At 44.4% G+C, this 24,580-nt stretch overlaps 1 protein-coding gene across 1 annotated transcript; it reads left to right on the top strand.

Moving 5' to 3' along the window:
* The first annotated feature begins 1,392 nt into the window (after positions 1 to 1,392).
* On the top strand, positions 1,393 to 23,154 carry TTLL10 (tubulin tyrosine ligase like 10). Its single transcript, XM_076356243.1, has 11 exons — positions 1,393 to 2,059; positions 6,790 to 6,955; positions 7,911 to 8,029; positions 9,317 to 9,437; positions 9,957 to 10,042; positions 10,261 to 10,432; positions 12,385 to 12,556; positions 14,360 to 14,500; positions 15,819 to 15,935; positions 21,652 to 21,745; positions 22,758 to 23,154. The coding sequence occupies exons 1-11, from the start codon at positions 1,966 to 1,968 to the stop codon at positions 23,051 to 23,053; spliced, it is 1,578 nt and encodes a 525-aa protein (XP_076212358.1). The 5' UTR covers positions 1,393 to 1,965; the 3' UTR covers positions 23,054 to 23,154.
* Positions 23,155 to 24,580: the final 1,426 nt, after the last annotated feature.

Genomic DNA, 24,580 nt, shown 5'->3' on the forward strand with positions numbered 1-24,580 from the left:
AGAGGAAGATTTCTGCTTTTGATGTTCAACATCACAGCAGGGACAACTGAAAGAGAAACATAAAACTAAGTATCTCCTCAGCATGATGAGGATTTCTTCATGTGTGTTTTTCAACGACATGCTTGAGCCTTACTCCTTTCCTGACCTGTGCATTTTGAGTGCAGGAGAAAGCACTGCAAAACTCCTTACTGCAACTGGACTAGCAAATGCAAACCTACCTGAGCATAAAACACCACTTACCTTTCCTGTTCCCCACTCCACATGTTCCCTCTTTCTCTACAGTTCCACCCAGAGCAGCCTTTGCTCCGTGCACTGTGCTGGAGTCATGACCCTAACCTAAGTCTAACAAATCCCCTCTTTGAAAACTCCTGTCAGTTCTTTCCCCGTCAGGACGCCTCCCAGTCCGAGGGCGAGAGTGTTGTTAGAGGAACAGCTTCTTATTCCCTGTCACTCTTCAGGGGATCTTACAGCTTCACCTTACTGTCTGGCAAAAGCCCTCTGCCAGACTCACCCTCCTTACCTTCCACTGGGGTCTGAAAGAACCCTTTTTCCCCCTAATTCCCCTTGTGGCTTTGCCAGACTGAGGTTTAGAGAAAGGCAGGTGCCCTGAGGTTCCGCAACACCTGCCTTTCTCTAAACCTCAGATTTTTTTGGAGACAGTTTCTTTTTCTTTAACATGTCATGTCATGGGAAACTGCAGGGGTCTTTGGCCTCCAACTGAAAATAAAACTCCATTCAAACAAGTAGAGTTGAACAGTCAGTCTTTGACTGTGTTACAAAATGAGAATTCCAGTCCCACCCAGGTGCAATTATGCAATTATTACTCAAACAGGCAGAGAGGGGAACTGGCGCTGTAATGCTTGGCGACATGGCCACAGACACAATGAATCAGTGACACTGACATGCCTGTCTACCTTCCTTGCCTACCCACTCCAACACATCACTTTGGGGGAGGACAGTCTTTAACGGGAAATATGCTTTAAATATATCTAACTGTAAACTCAGTAGCTCAATATTATGATTTAGCCTATTGCATTATATCTTCCTACATAAGAATACTTACAGTGACTAGCACTTTTGCATTTGTCCTTCTTATGGACTTTAAACTACACAGTATGTATGCTTCATTTATTTGGTGTTCTTAGGCTATTTGTTACTTTTGCTTGTAAGTCATTGCAAATATATATTTCCCTCTCTAATTCTAGCTGATGTTTCAGTTGCCCTACGCTTTCTAAGGTAAGCATCCTTCCTACAGACGAGTTGCAGCCTTGACTCAGAACAAGTCCTTTTTTACAACTGACTATTCCAAGCATGAAACTTGCTAAAAATATTCTGCCTACCTTACGTCCAACAATTATTCAGCATTATGGTTTCCGTCTCCAGATAGAATATCTCATTTGTTGTTTTCATATCCATTGCAAAGACAAAAAATGGGTCTCGGCTTTCAAGCTTCCTGAAAAGAAGCCTGTCTTTTATCCCAAGGCTGAACAACTGGAGCCTGATGATGCCATAGACAAAGAACACCAGATATATCTGAAAACAGCTCTTGGACACTGCTCCACCATGAGCAGCAGACTTAGGGAAAGCACCCGGTTACTTAGAGCAAATTTACAAGGCAACCCAAGACCTGCATTGAGTGCTATCAATGGGAAGGAAGTAGAAAGAGCACAAAGATTAGATACAAAAGCACTCAGATCCTCAGCACAGTCACCAACACGCTTATCACCAGAGACCACCCGTAAGAAGCTGTAGATAGAAAGTAGAGCCTGTGTGTTCCCAGCTGAACAACTATGTCAAAGATTCTGAACAAATGAAAAAACCGCAGAAGATGGTGAAAAATGGCACCTAAAATCAACAGAGCAAATGGTGACAAAGAGAAAAATACATCTTACAAACTTTCCCAGACCACTCATGACTCTGGCAAAGCAGCTGACGATGATCTGTCCTTCTGCAGGCTAGGCTGAGATGGCCTTTGTGCTAAGCAAGAGGAAGAAGAACACCAAATCCATGGTGCAAGGAAGTAACCGACAACAGGCTGGATCCTTATCAGCTGACAGAGGTGAATCTTGTATCCTTGTTTTTAGCCATTAATTGTGCCGAGTCCTATGGCCAGGTTCTCAGTTAATGCCAGTATCAAGGCAGTTATATCTCCTTATACTAGCCAAAGCGCTGGCCACTGACTTATGGCATAAATTACATTATTATTATTATTAAAATACAGACATATTGCACGTAATTTACACCATTTTCATTTAAACCCTGTGAAAATACAAGCTCATCCCTTTGCTTCAAAAATAATTCAAGACAGAAATTATTGATATTGGCTGACAAATATCTAGTGATATTAAAATATTTTATACTAACATTTTAAGTGTTTTGTTCAAGACTTGAAGAAAAATACAAGCTATCCTTTAGCAAGCAGCTCCTCCGAAAAGAAACCATTACTTTTTTACGGAGAGATAATTTGGCTGAAATGCCACAAATCTTTCAATGACAAAACCAACAGCATTATTTTTCTGACGTATCTGTTGTTGAACTCAGCGCTGTGCATTGGCAGTAAAAAATGTATTCATTTCAAATGAAGACCTTTTTAATACAGAGGTAATCTTTAGGGCAATGCTTGTCTTTAGAAAGATGATTAGATCATTCAGCTTTCTTAAATGAAAATTTCAGCTAGATATAACCTCTGGATTTTAGAGAAATCAGTCAGCTGCTATTCTGTTAAACCTTCCTTTACATGGAAAAGGGAAAAAGGAAGTTCTGTGTTCTAAGCTCTGCTTTTTTTTTCTTTTGGAGGACAAATGACACAAAGCAGACTGCATCTCCCTGCCAGTCTGTTTATCCCCGTGTGCACTGAAAGCAGAGCTGAGATTAGACAGGAGCTTCTTACACAGACACCGCCAACACACAATTCCCAAAGAAATGAATGAGCCGAATTCAAAACTGTCTCAAGCAATGTTAATTTACTGGCTGCAGCCGGCGTGAAGACAACCTCTGTGCGGGCTCTCCGGAACGGAATCATGCTGTTTAATTTCGTGCTGCTAGTTTATGTGATGAGTTAGAAGACTGTTTCCCCAAGGGCTCTCCCCCACTCCCCGCCACAAATACCTTTTGGACAGAGACAGGCTCTTTCACAGGACAATGTAGAACTGAGTTCAGGTGCACAAACTCAGCCTCTGAAATCCCCACTCCTCTCTGCTGATTAGGTCTGCAAGCCAAGCCACTCTGCCTGTTCTTTCCTAAGAGCTCAAGTCCCAACAAGCATCTAATCCCACCTCTGATAAACAAGTGAAAAGGCCTTTGCCTGAAATTTAGGCAATCGGGCAACAGAATAACCCCCTCCGTCCCTGTCTGTCCTTACCTCTTTAATAATTAGCCATCTAAGGATGCAAAACACACAAGCAAATGAAGGCTAAGGGGACTCACGCTTAAATAATACATGTCGAAAGATTCAATGAAATAAAGGTTCATCTTTAATACTGGGAGATTCCATAATTAGACAGAAAAGAAGATAAAAGGCTCCTGCCCCCTGGGTCTCTGTATAAAGATGAGAGAGGGAGAGACAAGTACGTGTTCAGACTAATGGAAGAATACCTTACCAGCACTTCAATCATTGCAGGATATTTCATGTGTCCATGTCTCAGGATAAATGGGACTGTTTAAAATTGGTTAATTTCTTAGCAATCCAGACAAGGAGGGAGGTGATAAAAGAGGCAAAAGCTCTCGCAGGAGGTATGAATGAGCAATCAAATGTTAAAAATAGATAAATAAATATTTACGTTCCCATATCAAAGAGTAACAAGACCAGCACTATAACACACCGTGCTAAGGCAGAGCAGAGAGATCTGCCTCCCTCGTGGAAGATACCAGTAGCTGGAGGGGTGGTACCGCTTTGCGGTACAAGCTTTTCATAAAATGCATTTGGTCGAGGAAACGGTTGAGCTGTACCACTTTGCTGCGTGTCTTTTAATTTGCCTGACGCTTATGCATAATGCATTAACCCCGTCTTTGAGCTACTTTCAAACAGTTTGTTCAAAAACTTTGACTGGGTGGCTAATGATAGTCTCTTCTAGAGGAAGACAGAATATGTTATGTTTTCGCCTGGTCTGGTGCCGCGATGGCAAAATGAGCTAGTGACCGAAGAGCCAGGCACCGCTCTCTGCTGGAGAGCCCTCCCCATTGCAACTGTCCCACCGTCCTGCAACCAGCCAGCGTAGCCTCGGCTCCACGCAACCAGTAACCGGCAGCTTGAAATTCACCGTGGAGAAAGCTCATTTCAGTGGGTTAAAAGACATTGCCGAGGCAGTGTTCTCCATCATGGACGTTGTGCCCTGGCTTGTTTGAACTGGTTGTTCAATATGGGGTTTTGGTTTGTTTTGGTTTCAATTTAAGGAGGAAATTCAAGGCAGGAGCCCAGGGATTAGCACAGATAATGCTGCAGTTTGTAACAACGCTGAGGCTTTTACTGTTAGAACCCTTTGGTGCCAAGTACTACATGAAGCAGAAATTTAAAGCAAGTCCCTCCTCAGAGAGTCTGCAATCTACTTCCTTTATTCCAAAGCAAACGGAACCAGGTGTGGGCGCCTGCCGGGAAATTCAATAGCTGTGGGCGCCTGCCGGGAAATTCAATAGCTGTGGGCGCAGGGTTCACTGTGGGCTGCACCTGTGTTCATAGGTGGAGTGCAACGAGGACATAAAACAAGTGCTTGTAAAATGAGAGATAACAATGTCCAATACCTTTGCTCCACTTAAGTCAGAAGAGTTTTGTCACTGAGATGGAAGGTTTTACTCATGTGATCACAGGACGTACTGTAACAAATAACGTTAAAAGAACAGCCCAAAGAGTAGGTAACTCCAGTCTTGTCATCTGCTTCCTTCCTGCTCCCTCCTTCCCGGCTCCCTCCTCATCCCGGTAGGAACAGAACTAGGACAGAGAGGACTTTGTCTTCTATTCACAGGCTTTACTGTTCCCAAAAGTTTTGTGCGTAGCCAAGTTGAAGAGAAACCAGAGGCATAGTTTCTCAGCCCCTGGCAGTATTAAGCCTATGTACGCTTTTTGTAGGTTTGGAGGCAGTGGTTTGGGTATCAGTATCCCAAATGCCAGTTATATTAGTAGTCACGAGCTGTTCTGGAAGCAAGTGCCAGACTCACAATTCCTATGACTTACCAGCCATGAAATCAAACCACGAACAGAACTCTCTTGCTAAGACCAAGATAATGGGTGATAAATCCAGCAATAGTTTTGAGGCTGATGACATTAGATACCACTTCTGAAACCGTACGGTTTGCCCTTTTGAAATCCTTTACCAGCAACCATATTCAAAATAAAATTTCCCATTACTGGCCATTCTTTCACTCATATCCAAATGTGATTCAAGTTCCAATCTGATAATGTCCTTCATCTCATTTATGTATTATAATGTCATTGATCCGTTTGGAGAACATTTGAACAATGTGAAGATTGATCAGATAGAAATCGCTCACGTACCATATTTTTTTCCAACAGTACCACAGCGTATGACAGTCTAGTTGTATCAGACAGGACCCTGAACAAGCTTTGCTACTTTAGTTAAAAAAAATACATTATAAAGCACAGTGTTAGACCTCTTGGCCCGTATCTGTCAGGGTGAGACGGTAGTTGAGTTGCTTCAGCTGCTTTGAAGCACCTTTATGCTTCAGAACATGACTGGGGACTGCACCAGAGAATTGTCTGTGCTGTATGAAGAACATCAGAGACCTGAAATACGGACGAAGCATGGGGGTGGTGGGGAAAAGTCATGGAGTCTCATTTTGCCTTGCAAAAGAAAAGCTTTTGCTATGTATTATACAGGGGAACCTCTTGACAGAGGAAGATCTGGAAGTGATGTTTTCAGTTTAGTTTATCATTCCTAGAAGACCAAGAAGTTAAAGTTCTTCCCAACTGCTACAGCTAGATACAAGCTCTGACATTCTCCTCCACAAATAACCCAGCAGCACTTACGGGTTAGGCAGATCTCATTAACTTTGTGCTGAAAAAAAATTATCCCCTACAAATTCACCAGCTTTTGAGCCCTGGGAGCTGAGAGTAAGTAACAGAACCGTCACAAGCCTGACATGATTAGTTACCAATTTGAGGCAGGGTGTTTCCCATTCCCACCCCTTCAGTCATTGTCAGCACAGTTTACGTGTGCCATTCCACTTTGTGGCTGCCTGTCAGGGGGACCTCAGAGCCGTCACATCCTGGGCTTGTCAAAATTCCTATAGGCGTTACCAGTTGGAAGAACAGCTGTTTCGGTGCACAGTGTATGGCTAACACTTTTTAGGAGGCTCTTCTTGCCCTTCTCCCTTTGTACCTCCACACCTCCCTAGACCTTGCAGTCTGTCAGACTCTCTCATATCCATATCCATATCCATCTGGATCGCTGGAATGATTTGTGCTCAGCTTAGGGCAGAACTGAGACCCACCTAGACAAGATATCTGGGAAAGTGCTGTGAAGCAGAGGCCTGCCAAGTAAGAGAATGCCATTTTGCATTGACAGACTAGGGCTGATTGGAATGTTCCCTTCTACTACATGTTTTATTATATTTCCTCTGTTTTTCCACTTAATAGACCACGGTACCTGCTACCAGGTTACATTAGCAATAATTTCTGCATTGTTTTAAGACAATGCCCCTAGTGACGGCTATAAAACCAATTGAAGCAGTCCCTTACCTTACAGTATTTTCTTCTGTAACAGCTGTCTTTCTAGATGTGGGTTTTATGGAGAAGGTCCCAGATCATCTGAAGTGTCTCAATTTCTAATTTTGCAGCTACTTCTACCAACTCTGAAGTGGAGCTTGACAAAGTCAAGTCCAAGGAGAATAGAACACAGGGTAAGGCATGCCCTCAAGAAAAACAGCCAGAAGAAGAGATACCAAAAGTACCAATGGGACCAGGACCATATTTTTATATCAGTGGATCTAATGGAGCTGGGCTGTAAGTAGGTCCACTCAGCAGACTCATATGAACAGGAGTATGACCATGTATGAAATCATGCAACGTTATCCATTATCCATTGGCCTCAAATAATTTTCCTTTGATTTGCTGTCTTTGTGGAATGGTACACCTGGGGAACCGTTTAAAGAGAATTCAGATAGAAAGTATCCACTGGAAGGCCACCTGTAGTAAAGTCGCTAACTACTATATCTTTGCAAAGAAAGGAAATACTTCTATTTGTTTAATGAAAGTTTCTCTGTTGGGGCTGTTCAGAAATCACTTAGCTGCACCATGTAGCAAATCTGCTAGCATCATCACTAGAGCTAGGAACCACCGTTGTTCATCAACATTCTGTTGTGCTAAATGTAAAACAAGCAAAAAAAATAATAAGAGATTTCTGCCCAAGAAAAATTGTCAGATCAGAAGTTCCATTCATTCCTTTCTGAGTTCTTTCCAGCATATTGGCACTCTTCTCTAGATGTTGTCACCAGCAAGCACCACGGAATCTCTGCTGCAAGCAGCACTTTCCTTGCTATGTTTCCATAGTTTTGTCTACAAACAGCTTTTTCTGTCGCTACTTGTCATCTCTCCCTAAACTCCTCAGCGGAGAGGCTCCTTATTAAGACTGGACCCTGAGCATTTCTATTCCATTTCTATTCCAGTTGCACCCTAATTGGAAAAACCCTGCTGAAATGGTACAAGTTCTCATTAGAGCTGCCGTATCACAATGTTCTTAGCATCCTCAGTTACTCACCCCACCCTCTCAAGTTCAGACCAGCAGGTCCACTAGCAGCCATTCTAATTACTGCTTCCCACCTTACCCCCCACCCAGGGGCTTCTGGGCACGTTAGGTCAGGCTCACAGAGAAAATTATTAGGAGTTCAAGGGGAATGAGCTAACTAAGCATTTGTTAATAGAAGGGAGGCTACTTTGCTGTTTTGTTTTCCATATGCAGTGTGAGCATCTATTGCCAGAGCAGAGGCTGGCAGCGTATCTATGACAACAGAAGAGAGGATTACGCACTGAAATGGTGTGAAATCAAGTGCCGAGAGACCTATTACCATTTCAAAGAAGGTAGAGGTGCCTGTGGGCCTTGAGTGGGAGAGGGAAGTGGGAAAAACTTGAGAATGCTGGACTTGTGACTCCCAGGGCAGAGGACGTCACGTGGAGGTAGGAGAAACAGGTAACCTCAACTTCTGGGCAGACCTCAGACAGGACACCAGAGCTGGATTTGCCGTGGTGATTAAAGAAAGGGTTTTAGACAGGAGAACAGCTTTGGGAGAAAAGATACCAATGAAATGAATTAAGTATAGTGAAATGAGCAGTACAGAGATTTAAACACAAACCATCACGATCACTTTTGAAATGCGGTCCTCCCTCTTTGGATCTGAGCACAGGCTGCAATAGGACGGACACAGAACTGCAGCACAGGGACAGCATGCAGCCTACTCTGGCACCTCTCAAGCACTAGTCTAGGCCTTGCGTACAGAGGGTGCCTCGCATTTAGAGATGCCCCCGCAGTGCGGGTGGGGAGAGGAGAAAAGCTAGGAAGGGTGCACTTGAAGACAGAAGTAAAGTAAGCTCAAGATGGGTCACCCCACACGTCCCAGCCCCAGCTATCTCTATCTAGGGAGAACAGTCACTAAAAGGCAAACTACTCCACTGTATTAGCAAGCAACTTCTTGAATTGCACTCTGCCCTTCGTCTCATCGGTGCATCCTGACTTCACAGGGCCCGGCCAGCTTTCCCACCAGAAAAGCACAAAATCAAGGACTCCCGCAGCTGGCACCCTCAGGGTGGTACTTTGCATAACAAACACAAAACTCCCTAAGCACAGCCCCTGGGGCAATTCTTTTACTTCTGGGAGCCGGTCAAGACCTGTGCCCTGGCAAGCCTGAGCATCACGGCACAGAGCTGCGGGCTTTCCTGTGGCGGAGGGAGTGTGTCATCGCTTCCCTACCAGTCCACGTACAGCAGCCGCCTTTCCCCTCCTGCCAGCTCTGATGGCAATGTGGTGGCTATTTGTCAGGCTGCGCCATTACAGCAGTTGGCCTAATATACGGCGGTGCAGATAAGGTATGTTTCAGTGCAATTCTGCAGCTGGAATGGTGTGACGGCAGTGGCACCTTTGGCATGGGCAAGGGATGCACCATTTCATGAAGCCCCATCAGGTGGGTCTGTTCCGCTGCAAGGTTGGACAGAAACACATTTACAGCAAGTGATTTCACTGCTCTGTGAGTTGTCACTACTGCCTTAAAGCAAACTGGTGAAAGTCAACGGTAGCAAAGTCAGCTTCATCCTGCAGATTCTGCTGCATGGGACAATGAGGGCAAGCTTTTTTTTTTCCCTCCCCTCATACAGGTGAACAGCTTCTCTATCAGATTCCCAACAACGGAGTCCTCACCAGTAAGATAGGGCTTTTATGCTGCCTGAGAGAGCAAGAGCGGGTGATGAAAAAGATCAGTAGGAGCTCTAATTCCAAGTAAGAACTCCCGCTTCTCTGAATCGCTTTTTTTCCAGAACTACATACATCAGAGACAGAATTTCTTCTTTTTCTATGTCTGGAGTTGTAGGAGTGCCAGGTCCCCCAAAGACAACGGTCATAGTAATTCCCGTTTTGGGTACATTGTCCTACTGGAAAGGCCACAACTTCTTGTGTCATAGACACTGTAAATATAAGAGAAGCTTATTGCCATTTCTGCTCCTATATTTTTGACCTACCAAAAAACCAAATGGCAATCGTGTACCATGGTTACCTGCAGCCATCTCAACTAGTTTTCAAAAAACTGAGCGTACGAAGAATGTCTTAAGGCTAACATACATTCCTGAAAGCTTATGGAATGAGGTAGCTCAGCAAAAACATACAACTAACACACAACTGTCTACAAGCAGGAAAAAAAAGCCATTTCTTAAGTTTCTACTTGCAACCATCCTTTCTGAAAGTAACGGAGGAATGAATGTGTTGGATAGGGTTTTCAATTTGTACTTGATTCTCCCATAGGTTACTGAAGATGGAAGAATTCTTCCCAGAATCTTTTCGCCTGGACTTAAAAGATGAGAGAAATGCCTTTTTTGAGCTTTGCAAAGGTGAATTGTCTTAATCATGGTGGCAGCCAATTTAAATAGCTATGTGATCCTCTAAAATGTTCATGACAGTATACACAGTAATAATAGTTGATATCTATATGCATGTGTACGTATATACATACACACACGTTCAAGTGAGCGGTTTTCAGAGCCCGCTAACGGGCACATCGGTGTTTCGTACCACACACATTACTGTAATAGACTCATTCTCTCTGCAGAAGAACAGATTTGGATCTGCAAACCAAGTTGCTCTAATCAAGGGCGAGGAATTTTCCTGCTTAAAAATCCAGCCGCTGTCAACACCCTTCAAGCCAAGCTCCACAGCACTGAGGAAAACTTACTCAATAAGAAGGTGCCATACAAGGCTCCCCAGGCAAGAATAGTGCAAAGGTAGAGACTGAAGCCTGGGAATTCATGTGTGAGTGGTGTGCTTGATTAAGCACACTGGCCTCAGAGAGTTGAATTGTTCCATAGGTATTTAATGTGGTTACGCCACATCTCATCAACCTATGGGATTTCATTGTGTGGGAGAGGGGCTATTTCTCTGGTTAGTCTGTCTTGCATCCACACTTCAGTCATTTCAAGGTAGATCTTTGTCATCAGAAAGATTTGAGTTTACCTTTGTCTGGAAATTTAAGAATGACTTCAAAAGGCCAGATACTACAGTTCTGTACATGAATGCTATACATAAAGCCTTGTGCAAAGCAATTTCAATTAGGTATTATCCCAGCTTCTTATACAAAGCTAGCATTTTACAAATTGTACAGCTACAACATCTGTTCCATGCAATCTAATAAAGCCTCCCAAATATCTTCTTAACTCTGCCTCAATGCTGCAAAAGTCTATACCTCAATCAACAGGCGGTGGCTAGCAGTCACTAAAATTTTGGGTTAGGGTTGTTTTATTTTTTATTCCTTGCATGAATAAAAGAACCATGAAGGTTCTGCTTTGTAGAATATATACCCTCTCAGCCACTGCTAGAATGTTTTGTAGAGTAGCAGAACAGCAGGAAAAGGAAGGGAAAAATAAGGCAGCAGAAGTCATGAGAACAGTTTCAGCAACTGAACGTTACTTGCTTATTCTTACACAACTCACTTGACTTCCCTTTGCCTCAGTGTCCCTCTCTCAATTGAGGAATGCATTATAATTAAATCACTTCAGTGCTTTGAGATGAGTAAATAAAACTTTCAAAGAGAAATGCAAAAAAGACATTTTCATTATTTATCCTAGGAGCTGCAGTTCCCAGATGCCTTTGATGCTGCCTTTGGTGTGCACAGCTAGGCATACAGGGCACGCTCAACTTCAAGGTGCCCACGCACGCATGACATTGCCTGGCACTGTCATGACATGCCAGCAATGACAATGTGATACACTCGTGACAACGCTGTAGCATTGGCATGGCAAAAGCACATTTTGCCATGTAGTGATCACTGCGTGTCCTGGCAAAGTGATGATACCAATTCCTCACACTGACCTGACATTCTGCTGTCCTGGCTTGGCATCTTCATCTTGCAAGAGAACACAGCGCACAGCAACCTTTCCAAGAGCCGCCCCAGCCAAAGCAAGCAATATTCTCTGCTTCGTTCATCCAAACATTTCTTTTCGTAACAAAGGAATGGTTGGCCTCATTGAAAAGGGCAGGAGAGATTTGTAAGATGGTAAACTGGAATGATGATCTTACGGGCTTTCTGCAATAGGCTGGACTGCGTTTATGCAGCAGCCAGTATATGGGGCAAAACAATGACTGCCTGACAAAATTAGACCAAGGGCCTTAGTTAGACCAATATGTGCTCTTTGACATAGACAAGCAGCAGCGCCAGGGGAAGAAGTGGTTGGACCCTGTCTTAGATATCATCTTGATTTCTATTAGTGAGGAATGGCTGATGTTCTGAAGAATGAGGCTCCATATTCCTTTGAAAACTGTTGTTAGCGTTGTTTTAACAGCATATCCTTGTTATTTATGCAGACGTCCAGCAACCTTAGATGATAAAGGGAAACAATTCCCAGATTACACCACTCTGGCAATAAAAGAAATGGTGGTGTATGAAGGGCTCTTTGTGTTCAGACATAAACTTTGTATATTCTCCAGTAAGTATTAGTAAATCTTTAATTACCTCCCGCTCCCAAGACTCGGCACAGCTTCTATTCCTCTTGAGCGGAGCTGTTCTAGGCACTTCTAACCTCTCCTACGAGCGCCCTCTGCTGCCATTCACCTTAAAACCAGTGTTGAAAAAGGGGCGACCAGGTTAGTTCCGTGTGGCTGTGGGGTTTTGTGTGAGCTTTGCATTGCCATGTCTTATGGCTACTTGTTGGTGACGCGTGTTGAAATACTGCTCTGACAGGTATATTCACCAGCCTCTGCTCCTGGAAGGGAAGAAGTTTGATGTCCGGTCTTACCTCCTCATTGCCTGCACAGCACCATACGTGGTGTTTTTTGCCCGGGGTTATGTCCGGTTGACCTGTGTCAATTATGATGCCGCTTCTGATGATCTGACTGTTCATCTGACCAATCAGGTAAACTAAGCGCACCTAGTTCAGAAGAAGGGGAGGGAGTGGTTGACAGAGATGGGAAGCAAAAAAAGACTTTTGAAAGGCTAAAAATGCATGCCTCACACATGACAAATCCGTGCACCCAGGAAATGGACGTGGGCTTATGGTCAGGCATGGCAACAAGGCTGAACAGAAGCAGTACTGGATAAGGTTCCGTTCTCTGCCATGGACCAGTCCTCTGCTGAACCTGACAATTTCTTTCCCTGGACCTCTTTTTCCTGCCATTATGCTCTCATGTATCTGTAGACCATAAGCTTCTCAGGGCAAGAAGCCTTTGATTGCAGCTACCTGGCACAAAGGAGCCTTAATCTTGGCTAAGGATTTTGCTGATCCTGTTGTGCTTAAACACGATAATCATAATGATGTAAGATGCAGATGTGTTCTTCAAGAGCCATCATTCTTAAATCTCCATCTTTGCTTGTCTTGCTTCTCAAATGAGAGCTACAACAGAACAAGACTGTTCTGGCTTGTACCCCCATACATCTCCTGTCATACAAAATAGGAGCCTGCCTTGCTCAGATCTACCTGCATTTTGGCTTCAAATGAGGCCTTTCAGTAGTTAGAACTGGCCCTGATGAAAGAGAATCAAAAGAATCGGAAGGAAGAAAACAGTTTGCTTTTAAAGCCCTTCTGTCCTCCCAAGTGTCACGCTGTGTTCTAAGAACTAGCAAAATACGCATTAAAGAGGTATCAGACAAGCCCATTTCAGTTGGAGTTTTACGGTTCCTGTAGAAGTGCAGTTCAGGACAGCAGTTTACAGCTGCTTCCTGCAATACATGCTATTATCAGTATGCCACTTGTTTTCCTGGAATAGTTTGTTTGCTGAGCTAGAGAGCTATCCACACGGGAATTCAGGTGCTCAGGTAGGATCCCATGGCACAAGTGATATTAAACAAAGGACAGGTGTTTATTAGCAGAACATAAATTATCTGGGTTCCTGCTGGGAGGAGGGAAACGAAATTTACAGGAGCGGCCGGTAATAGGCCAGACTTCTTCAAATTACAGTTGATTCTGCTCTCGTTCCCTTCCTACCCTTTCATCCCACCTGGAATCAGCCATTTTCCTACTGTATTTCCAAAAGACAAGAGGCAGCAGAGACAGCGTCACTAACCAGAAGCTTTGCGACCTCACAGTAACCGTCCCACAGATGGAGTTGCAGCCAAGGCCAGCTGTTTCACAGGGAAAGGGGACTTGCCTTTGATGGAACAATGTAAACACCCCATTATTGATAAACTCCAGCTGACGCAGGGATTAATGAGACAGGGGAAGAGAGAAGCCTTCACCTTGGTTTCCTCTGGGGATACATCCATACATCTCACCCAGATGTACTCTCCTCTAGGAGAATACTGGGCAGATAGACACTGGAACCAGATTTAGCCCAAAGAATATCATGACTATGACTTGAAAGCACCTCTCCCTGTCTGCCAACCGCTGGTCCCGACATATCATACCTACACACACACACAGAGAAAACACCGCTCTGACAGAGGCCTTGGGTAATTGTGTCTACAACGTCCATGTGGGTCAGGCACGTTTCTGCCTGTGGCAGTGTTGTACAATGGGAGGCAGCACATTCGCTCAGGTTTAGCTCTGCTAGCGAGGGGCTCTATTCCCTCCACCCCCACAACTTGACCCTGGGGTTCTTTCCCAACTCCAGATGCCTGGAACAACTCAGGGTAGTTGGATGTCTGCCGTGCAAGCCGGTTCCCAGTTACTCTTCACCGCCAGAAATCTAATACCCCCTTTGCTCTGTTCCCCACCTCTCAGTACATGCAGAAGAAGAACTCCCTGTACAGCCAGTTGAAAGATGAGACAGTTTGGCGGATGGAGCACTTCAACAGCCACGTTAATGAGAAGTTCAGAAAAACCAATGGCCTCCCCAAAGACTGGGTTTTCACTGTGTTTACTGTAAGTGCAAGCAAGTGTATGGTGTGCTAGTCTGCCTAATCAGGGTGACAGAAACAGGGGGAAAACCCGTCAGTTCACTGGAGGCCCCAAGGAAACACATACACTGAGTGAGAAGGTATTGACGGTCCCATGGTAACCATTTATCTGCAGGTGCTCAACACAGAAGTGAAGACACACAGAGTTTAATTTTAATAAAATGGGTAAACTGCTGAGAAAGAGAGTGTGAATGTAAATGCTAGCTATAAAAACGCAATTATGGTCTTCACGTTCCTGGCCCGACGCTGTGGTCCTGCATTAAAAAATAAAGTACACATTAGAGAGCTCTCCAGCCTGACAGGCCTTAGCCTGAAAAGGGATTACGCTCTCAGTGGTCTCTTTCCTGTCTGACTTTGGTCTCACCCTTCACTTTCCATCTGATTTTGCCACATGAAAATCATGTCAGGGCCTTAGATCTTCTCTTATCATGGAGCAGAGATAAGAAGACTCAACTGGCTTGATTTCTTACCGTCTTCCTGTCTCACCGATGAAACAAAGTGAAGAAATTATCTGAGCCCTGAGACTTCATTTCATCAGCCTGAGTCTAATGATGCATTAGTTCTCTACAAAACTTGCTGGGGTGAAAATGAAAAGGGCAGAGGACACAGCTTTCTCAGGTTAATTTTGGAAATGCTGTAGTTTAAAGCCAAATACAAAGAAAATTAAAAAGCTAAAAACTTTGTTAAAATATGTTTTTGTTTAGCAAAACAGCTCAGAATCAAATCTAGCTGAATTTGCCAAGTTTCTCAGGGGATCAGAAACTTTTCAGGCAACTTTATGGTATCCCTCTTCGTGCAGAAATTTCCCACTGTGCATTTCGACTCCAAATTGAATTAAACTTAGCACCACCTACCGCAAGTTGCTCTAGCTCACCAGGCTTCTGTAAAACACTATGTCCAGCACAGCTGTGAGGGGGTTGTGAGTCACCACTGTCACAAATGGCTGTGTTCAGCTCACATCTAGGTACCCCCATAGGAGTAAATGAAAAAACACCACTAAAAATTCTGCAGACAGCTCATTCTGAGTAAGGGCCAAGATTCCTTCACGCACCACCGCAGCAGTCTGGAGAACCAAGTTCAAGAGGGGGTTCCGATCAACTCAAAGTGGACAGACATATGGCCTGAAAAATGCGACATCCTTCCAAGTCTAGAGAGGGGCGCTGCTGGAGGCAGGGGAAGAAAAAATGTCCCTAAACCAAGAGGGCACCTATGACTTACCGTGACTCCTATGCCCTTGGCGTTCACAATGACCAGTTACCGCCGTTCCCTGTCTTCTGTTTCAGAAAAGGATGCAGCAGATCATGTTGCAGTGCTTCCTGGCAGCCAAGCACAAACTGGATCGCAAACTAGGCTACTTTGATCTCATCGGCTGTGACTTTTTAATTGATGAAAACTTTAAGGTACGAATGCGATATCGTCAAATACTAAGTATGATGTTGGCCAGATGTCTAATGCCAGCAGTATAGCACGGCTGACACAGGCTCTGGTGCTAGGAATTAAATAGAGCGTTCAGTCAGTCAGCTATGAAGCGTAGGATTCGTTTTCTTCTCCAGTTCCATTGTCCAGCATCAAGACACGGCACCTGTATTGCCTGCGCTTTTGCTGCACAGTGAAACCCTGGCATTAACAGCTCAGGATGGGAAGAGAAGAAAAGGAACTTACTGCAGCTGAAACTGTGCTGTGCAGAATTTTCACAGGGGAGTGGAGTTCATAGTGAAAAGTATGGGAACTTTTATGCCCACTCAGTTTTTTCTTTCTCCAGAAACCAAACGCCAGCATCAATCAGTGTGTAATGCCTCTGACATCACATGTAGTGTACTGATTTACACTAGCTGAGTATCCATCAAAGGCAATGAAGAACTCGCCCTCACCATACTGAAGAATCAGTCATTATCGATTCAGATGTCAGCATCAGCATCTCCGTGTCCACTGTAGGTTCACCTTTTAGCAATAGGTCAGCCCACGGAGTCTATAAAATCTGCCAGAATTACAATTCAAACTTGTAAAGCGTGAATGAAACACAGACAAGAAAAGCCAGAAGAAAGGGAAAGGGAAATGTTAAATACGGTGACCGAGGTGCTTTCAGTGCAGCACAGTCCTTCAAAACCACCTGGCCTAAACATAACAGAAAGCCAGCTGGCAGATTCTGCTGTTGCTAAAGCAGAAAGGAACTCAAACGTCTTCCAGCAAAGGGCAGTGGGAACGGCAAACCCTATGAAAGAATGGGATTAATGTATGCAGCAGTGGGTAAGGCACCCGAACAATAGACTCCTTTGTGCAGGAAGTCAATGGCAAGGGAGAGCAAATGGCAAAGACATAGAAACTGGTGCTTCTCAAATTTCAGTGCCAATTGTCTTTTGCAGCCTTGGCATGCAAAGCCCTGGCTGTGTAAACCTTAAGTAGAATAGAAGATCCAGTATCACTCTATTGTGGCAATTCCTACCTGGCTAGTTAAAAACTTCAGCGTTTAAAGACCATTACGTCCCCGTGTATTTTACATATGGAGAGATAAACAAAATCTGTTTCTTGACAGGTGTTATCTGTAAGAACGATGAGGATTTCTGGACACTTAGTGGTGACACAGTCAGCTGGAACCTGGAACTTCCCTTTGAGAGAGACTAATGTGGAAATTTAGGCATTGATTTAGCATAGGTTGGTCCATGTTTTCTTGCCCCTGCTGGGGAGCAACAAACCTACTTTTTTATCGGCGCGGTGCTGCATCAAGAGACACCTGTACGCTCCCTGCAGAGGCAGTGTACAATAGCTGGACCCGGGACCGACAGCTTCAACCCACAGTTAACACTGGTCGGTGCAGCAAAGTCCCAGTTTTCTGTGGGCTGACACTACAATTCCTGGTCTGACACCCTGTCCCCTCCACCTGTAATACACAACAGCCTTATTCTCCCTGTCATCCTATTTCACGACACGTGTAGAATCTGCTTTATACTGATTCAACATGGTCTTATATGTTCAGTCCTACAGCTTAGCATGTCTTTCCCTCTTCCTTATTTGTCTGAGATATAAATGCCCCCAGCATCATTCCTAATAATTCCTGAAGGCCCTGCAGCATCCTGATTCAGTCTTTGGAAGCTGTTTTTCCTGCCTCAGAGTTCTTAGAAGCACAGACTATGAAAGCAGGGCCTGCTGAGAAACCACAGCTTTCTGTAGAGCTTTGCATATTCATATGTAAGCTGAGGAAAGAATGAAGTACTTTAAGAGGAGAGGGAGCAAAAGTGATGGATGTGGTTTTGCTGTTGTTGGCTTTTTTCCTACTGTTTTCTGGAGCTTCCCTGTGCTGCACTGTAAATGCCTAAGTCACTGCACAGCTTAGGACAGTGTCATTTAAATGTTCAAGGAACCTGTTTTCAGAAAGCATTGCATCAGCCGTGCAAAAGGGCTTCTCTCCAGAGGTATACTGGGAAGACAGATGTGTAAATTTTTTATCAGCCATAAAAGGATTCAGCTATCTATCAGTAAAGAACAGGCTGAACATAGATAAGCTATCTGCCAATTTGTGATAGATGTACGTAAATGAAGCAAACACTCAAATCCCTAGTTAAAGCAGGGACGGTTCCTTTGATTTGAATGACATAGCTTTTCATTCACCCCGGGAATATGAAGTACCACATGGATGCTGTAGACTTGGTTGTGCCCACTCCAGGTCACAATGATAAAAAAATCTGATAAAAGCTTCTTAAGACTGTGGAAAACAGAACCCCACTGCCTTAGCCTGTGGTCTCCACGATCACTAAGCAGGTCGCTTTCTGGGTCGGCAACATCTGAGCAGCCCTTCCAGTGCTTGGTTTGTGACTGTGCATGTGGCTGCAGCTATGTCCGCACAGGATACAGAACAAGTTATTTTATTCCTATTTCTGACTGGTATCTCGACGGTTGGACTCGATGATCTTAAAGGTCTTTTCCAACCTAAATGATTCTATGATTCTATGATTCAGTGCTGCTTAAAGCTCCAGCCAGAGGTCAGGCTCCCTGGACACCTGCTGCTACACAAACGCAGGACAAGACAGCCCTGCTGTGGATATCTTTGGGCTTTGAAGCATGTTACAGCCATCCTCTCTAAGAACAAGTTCTGATGTAGAGAGATATATGCATTCCCATTCAGTCTTGGCTATCAAGTCACTTGGAGCCTCTGGGAGCACGGACCGATGCCCTCTCCGTCCCCGAGACCCCAGCAGGATGTTTAGCTTCCACCTGGCAACCTCCAGCAAAGACCCACACAGTTACATAAACTAAATGGGTTTTGATCAGAAACAGAACAAAACTCTGGTTCAGTCATGCATTTCCTGCACACCAAAAATCATAGAATCGTTTGGGTTGGAAGGGACCTCTAAAGGTCATCTAGTCCAACCCCCCCTGCCGTGGGCAGGGACATCTTCAACTAGATCAGGTTGCTCAGAGCCCCGTCCAGCCTGACCTGGAATGTTTCCAGGGATGGGGCATCCACCACCTCTCTGGGCAACCTGGGCCAGTGCTTCACCACCCTCAGCGTAAACAATTTCTTCCTTATATCTAGTCTAAATCTACCCCCCTTTAGTTTAAGGCCATTCCCCCTTGTCCTGTCACGACAGGCCCTGCTAAAAAGTTTGCCGCCATGTTTTTTATAAGCCCCCTTTAAGTACTGACAGGCTGCAAGAAGGTCTCCCCGGAGCCTTCTCTTCTCCAGGCTGAACAAGCCCAACTCTCTCAGCCTTTCCTCATAGCAGAGGGGTTCCAGCCCCCTGATCATTTTTGCGACCCTCCTCTGGACCCACTCCAACAGGTCCATGTCTTTCTTACGCTGAGGGCTCCAGAGCTGGACGCAGTGCTGCAGGTGGGGTCTCACCAGAGTGGAGTAGCGGGACAGAACCCCCTCCCTCGACCTGCTGGCCATGCTGCTTTGGATGCAGCCCAGGATACGGTTGGCCTTCTGGGCTGCGAGCGCACATTGCCGGCTCATGTCCAGCTTTTCATCCCCCAGTACCCCCAAGTCCTACTTCTGCCCATGTCGGCAGGGAAAGGACCCTTGAGACAGGTCTTATGCTGTCTGTAGCCACCATGTCAACACGTGACAGAGCCCAGTCTCATCATCCAATGCTCCTTTGAAAGCCATTGAACTGCTGCTGTAAGGATGGTTCTACAGCAATGAGGCTACAATAGTAATCCAAGTAGGTGAAAATAAAAAGTATTCAGCAGATGCTAATACTGCATCTAGCACTATACAAAGAACAAGAAATGAGACCTCAGATCCTGGTGTAATGAAGGATCTGGTTGCAGTCGGCATGCTGTTCAAGAACCTGTGGAGAAATCCTACTGTTTAAAGTTTTTAAGCCTACCTGTGATGTCTTGACAGAGGAAGTTTAAGATGTGACAGAACATGGAGTTGTACTGGCAGGCTGCAGGTAGCAGTAACCTCTTCATCCCCGAGAAACATCCAGAGCAGCACTTCTGACCAAAGCCACAGGGACTCGTTATTGTTCTCATCACTCGAAAAGCCTAAAGAAAAAGGATGGTCCATGGTTAGGAAGTCGAGGACAGACATTCTGGGTTTTGGTCTCCTTTCTTTGTCATATGTTTGCTAGGAAATTTTGAGCAAGGCACCTGCACGCCAGATGCTAGGAGAAGAACAGGAATTTCATTCTACATGAAATTCCCATGAAATTAGGGATATTCACACAGATATGGTGAATCTTGGCCTTATTCGCTCCACTCTTCCTGAAATAGAACAAAGGGCATTTATTAATTGCCCTGGTTGTTGAGAGGTTAAGAGCATTTAAAAACAGTGAGACATTCAGATAGTACAATAATGGGGAATGTAGAAGGTGAACAGCATCATAGATGTCACAGAAAACTTTCTTCCTCCTGTTTATCAGTTTTATTTGTTTCGAAGGAGAAGAAACCAAAACATAATCAAGACAATTATGAAGGTTCATTGAGTTTGTCTGTCAGCACAAAATCTTACGAACTTTTAATAGGAAAAAGAACACTTACTCAGAAGAATGTTTGCCAAGAAAAATGTGTGTAACTTAGGTGCCCTCTGTTGGCATCTGCAAAGCAGGTTTTTTTGAGCAGCTGTTCCAGTTCTCCTCTGGAAGAAGACAAAAAGACATCTCACTGCCCTCACTTACCAGTCTTTTCATTTGTTTAATAAAGTATTTCAAAGAAGCGAAAATTATTGTTGCATTTTATTCTCAGCAAAATAAAGTGCCAAAGTGAAGGCTATCATGTCGCCAAAATCTACCAAACACTTAGGCTTCATTTTTCACAGGTACTGCTTCAGAAAAAAAAAAAAAAGATTTTTTGAATTATTTTTTTAAATCAATTAAAAGGGAGTAAAATTCTCCTGGGGCTGTTACATGATTAAATATCCTTCCTTACAAAACGCTGAATAGTTCCCACATGTGTTATGTACACGATGCAGCACCGTATGGCGGAGGCAGGAAGCGAACAGAAGAGTTTCTCTCGCTGTAGGGAAAAGAAACAGTAAACAGAATTACATGCAAGTCAATTGTTTGGTTTCGCACAGATTTGCAACTGGACCATCACATTCTGCGGCTTGTAGCTTCAGACCTTGGCGTTTCGAAGGGAAATGGGGATGAGACCAGTATAGATATGTAAAATCAGTATCTTACATGGCTTCTACCTGAAACTAAAGCTTACCCAGGAAATCATGGCCAAGGGTTCATTAAAAACTCAGTGCCATGTTTGCTTAGTTTTGATCCCATGTCCACCTCAAATCAACACGATTCCTAGATTCCTTATAACTTTATTTCATGGTATCCAAAAAACTCAACTAGAAATTGTTACGGAAACTGGAATGTTAAGAAACACAGTGCCTTTACACACCTACAGAGCAGGAGTTAATCTAAAGAGCATCAGCTAGAGACACAAAATAACGTGCAGTGCTGTTCTCAAGTATGTAAATGTATGCAAAAAGGGATTTTATTTAATTCATCCAGTCCTTATGAAAATTCTGTCCTGCCTGCATTCTGTGTTACGGGATTTTGTTGGGATTTATTAGTACTCCTACCTCTCAAGGTGTTCACTAAGTCAGTAAAAGGGCATTGCTCTGACTCTGAGGAGACCCAGCCTCGTTTCCTGATTGGCATTCATCTTTTCTAGGTCTGGCTTCTGGAGATGAACGCAAACCCAGCATTGCATACCAACTGCAAAGTCTTGAGAGACATCATCCCAACTGTAGTCTACGAGAGTCTTGGTAAGTGAACAAGTCACAGGGCGGCCAGCAGCAGAAAATCGTATCACTCCATTGCTTGTCAGAGGAAAGACTCCTGTTTATATCAGCTGTAGGTCCAAAACAGTCTTTCAATAAAGATATCTCACTGCTGAGTTTATAAGCAATTTGGAAGGCACTGAAAATTCTAATCCACACAGACCTAGAAAAGCGATGGTCTTTTTAGCCATGCACCCATTAGAAAGAAATAAGTGGTTAATTTTTTTTTTGTTATAATTATTTTTAAGAATGTTTTCTTACATATTTATGTAGACAAGGCTAAATCTTAATACGTGACCCTATAAACTGCACCTGCACATTTTTCTCATGCCTGTTGTTCTGAATGTGCAGGAATTTAAGTTGGTTTTTACAGTGCGCCTTACACAGCCGTGGCAGTGCTTAAATGCCAGTGTATCCCACTGTACTTCGCAAATATAGCTGACAACTGTTACGTGAGCTATACAAAGACTGAAAAAAATCCTTACGCAGTCTGATACACATTAACTAGAACTGCTCCTGCCTGGAGGACCAAAATCTCTTTCACGCCTGATTTTCTGTGATATCACTGTACGTGTAAGGAGAAGTAGTAAAGGGAGAGTCTATGTCTGCATGAAGGGTATTAGCAATAGCCTACTTACGCCTACTTTCATAGATACAGTCACCCTCCTGTGCGTATGTATGTTTATTCTGGGGCGCGTTCATATTCTGTACTGCATTGTAAGCAGTTTTACAATACTTTTCCTACCAATTTCCTGAAATGTTTCTGGTGGAGCTGAAGCTGGCTGAAGTGAATGCAAGAAAAGTGTGGTGTTTGGGTGGGTTTTTTTTAAATTGTCTTAATAGTAATAGTCCACGGAGGTCACAGATCACAGGTTGGAAACCACTTCCCCTCCGCGCCCCTCATCCTTCCCGCGCACACAGCTGCTTTGTGCATACACATGACAGCTTGGGTGTATTTTAGCGTCAGAGTGTTTAGTAACCGCATCTTCTTTTCTAGATTTGGTTCTCGAGGTTTTCAACAAGTGCCTCAAAGGCCAGAGGGTTTTGCCTTTAGACACACTCTGCCATTTTGTGCTTCTCTATCACGAGGATGCTGCAGACCTTGGCCAGAAACAACCCTGGAAGCCCAGAACTGGCCTGTGTACAGGCCGCTTTCTGCGGCCACAAACAGGCAGTACCAGCCGCTTCGGTCAGAGCCCTGCCAAAGTGCTGGAGAAGTCTTCCAAGAAGCTCGGTTGCTCTAGAAAAAAGGTTGCCTTGCTGTCCAGAAAGAATTGTCAACAATTGTCCTAACTGTACCGCACGCGCAGCTCTTCGACCATCATGGAAAAACCCTCTGAACCATTACAGAGCAAGCGGGCTTTCACAAGTTCAGGAGACCTAAAAAGAAAATAAAAGCTAGACTTGTATGTGCTGTCCACGTCCAGCTCATTTTCATCTTACATAAACAAACAGGTTTCAACTTCAACTGGAAAACCAGTAACTGTTTCTTTAAGTTCTTAGTTCTTCTGCAGAAAGCTTTAACCAGCCAGCCAGAAATTATAGGGAAGTTACAGAAAATGAGACAACCGTTACCACATTAAAACTCATCCCGTTTAAAAACAATGTTGATCTGACCAGTGCAATCCAGAAACAGGCCAAACTTTCTACATACAAAGTCCTTACACAAAAAGGCAGGGAGAGAAGCTGCAAAGACTAAACCTAAGGCTTAACAGTGGAAATCCCCCACTTCGTCCCATCATTCGTAGCTGGACGTCCAGCTCCCTCACTCATTAGATCCCCTGTGCCTTGCCCATTTAACCTGGTTATATTAAGGCTCTCTTTCATTTTTCGTTTGGTTGAGGTGACAGCCAAGCCGCAGCACATGCTTATGGTATCAGGCCCCCATCTCGGCAGGAAACAATGACGCTTGGGGGACCAGGGAGACGGGGAGGAAGGGAGAGAGGTTTAAAACCAACAGGAAATGCTTCTGCATCTCAGACGCTGCTGCTTCTACCCCAAGAGGAATTTAAATGAGCAGTAAGTTGAAGGGTACGTGCGTGTTTCCTTCCCCTCCCGTGCTCATTCTAAGTGACCGTAGTTCAGGGCACATTCATGTGATCTTGTGATGCAGCATCAGTTCGAAGCAAGCATCTGTGGACGGGGGAGCCGGTGACCAAGCATGGGATGCTGCAGCCTGAGCGCCAGGCAGGCTGGGTCTGCAGGAACAGGCCAGGATGAGGTGGAGCTGCTGAAGACGGTCAGGACCAGGTAGGTAGCAATTTTGGGGGCATGTGAAAAAACCCACTCAGCTCCACGCAAACAGAAAGACATTCGGTGCTTGAGACAAACTCAGTGGCTGTATTTACTGTCCAAATATGACTCCCTTAAAGGAAAAGCTTTCTCTTCTTCCCTTTTTCTAGCCAGAATTTACAGTAACGCTAAGTGTCAGACTCACTTAATCTTCTAACTAGAGCCTGCTTACTTCTCCTCAATATGTCCCCCCAGGTGTCACGGTCTTTTAAGATAGAGGGTCAGCATTTGAGAAACTGAAGGTGGAAACATTCCTTCCTGCCATGGACGTAACTCTCTGTTTTGGGCGGGCAATCACAACTAACTCCTGGGGCTCTGGCAAGCACGGCTCATGTTTTGTCAGAAATGGAAGTTTTCAGTCAGACTGTCACATGTCAGAGAGAGATCGGAGGCCTGAAAAGAAGCTCAGGAGGGCTTTAGTCCTGCTTCCACCTCTGGAGCAGCCTCAGCTCTTCCTAAATCTTGCTTGACAGATGCTTGTCTAACCTGTCCTTGAAAACCTCCAGTGATGAAGGTTCTGCAATGTCC

Source organism: Aptenodytes patagonicus, chromosome 19, assembly GCF_965638725.1.
Source record: "Aptenodytes patagonicus chromosome 19, bAptPat1.pri.cur, whole genome shotgun sequence".
NCBI lineage: Eukaryota > Metazoa > Chordata > Aves > Sphenisciformes > Spheniscidae > Aptenodytes > Aptenodytes patagonicus.

Bases quoted from the DNA above. Each gene is read 5' to 3' on its own strand.
- TTLL10 (XM_076356243.1), top strand. From the start codon at position 1,966: ATGGCCTTTGTGCTAAGCAAGAGGAAGAAGAACACCAAATCCATGGTG. The intron at 2,060-6,789 runs GTGAATCTTGTA...CTAATTTTGCAG, and splicing joins ATCCTTATCAGCTGACAGAG to CTACTTCTACCAACTCTGAA. The intron at 8,030-9,316 runs GTAGAGGTGCCT...CCCCTCATACAG, and splicing joins CTATTACCATTTCAAAGAAG to GTGAACAGCTTCTCTATCAG.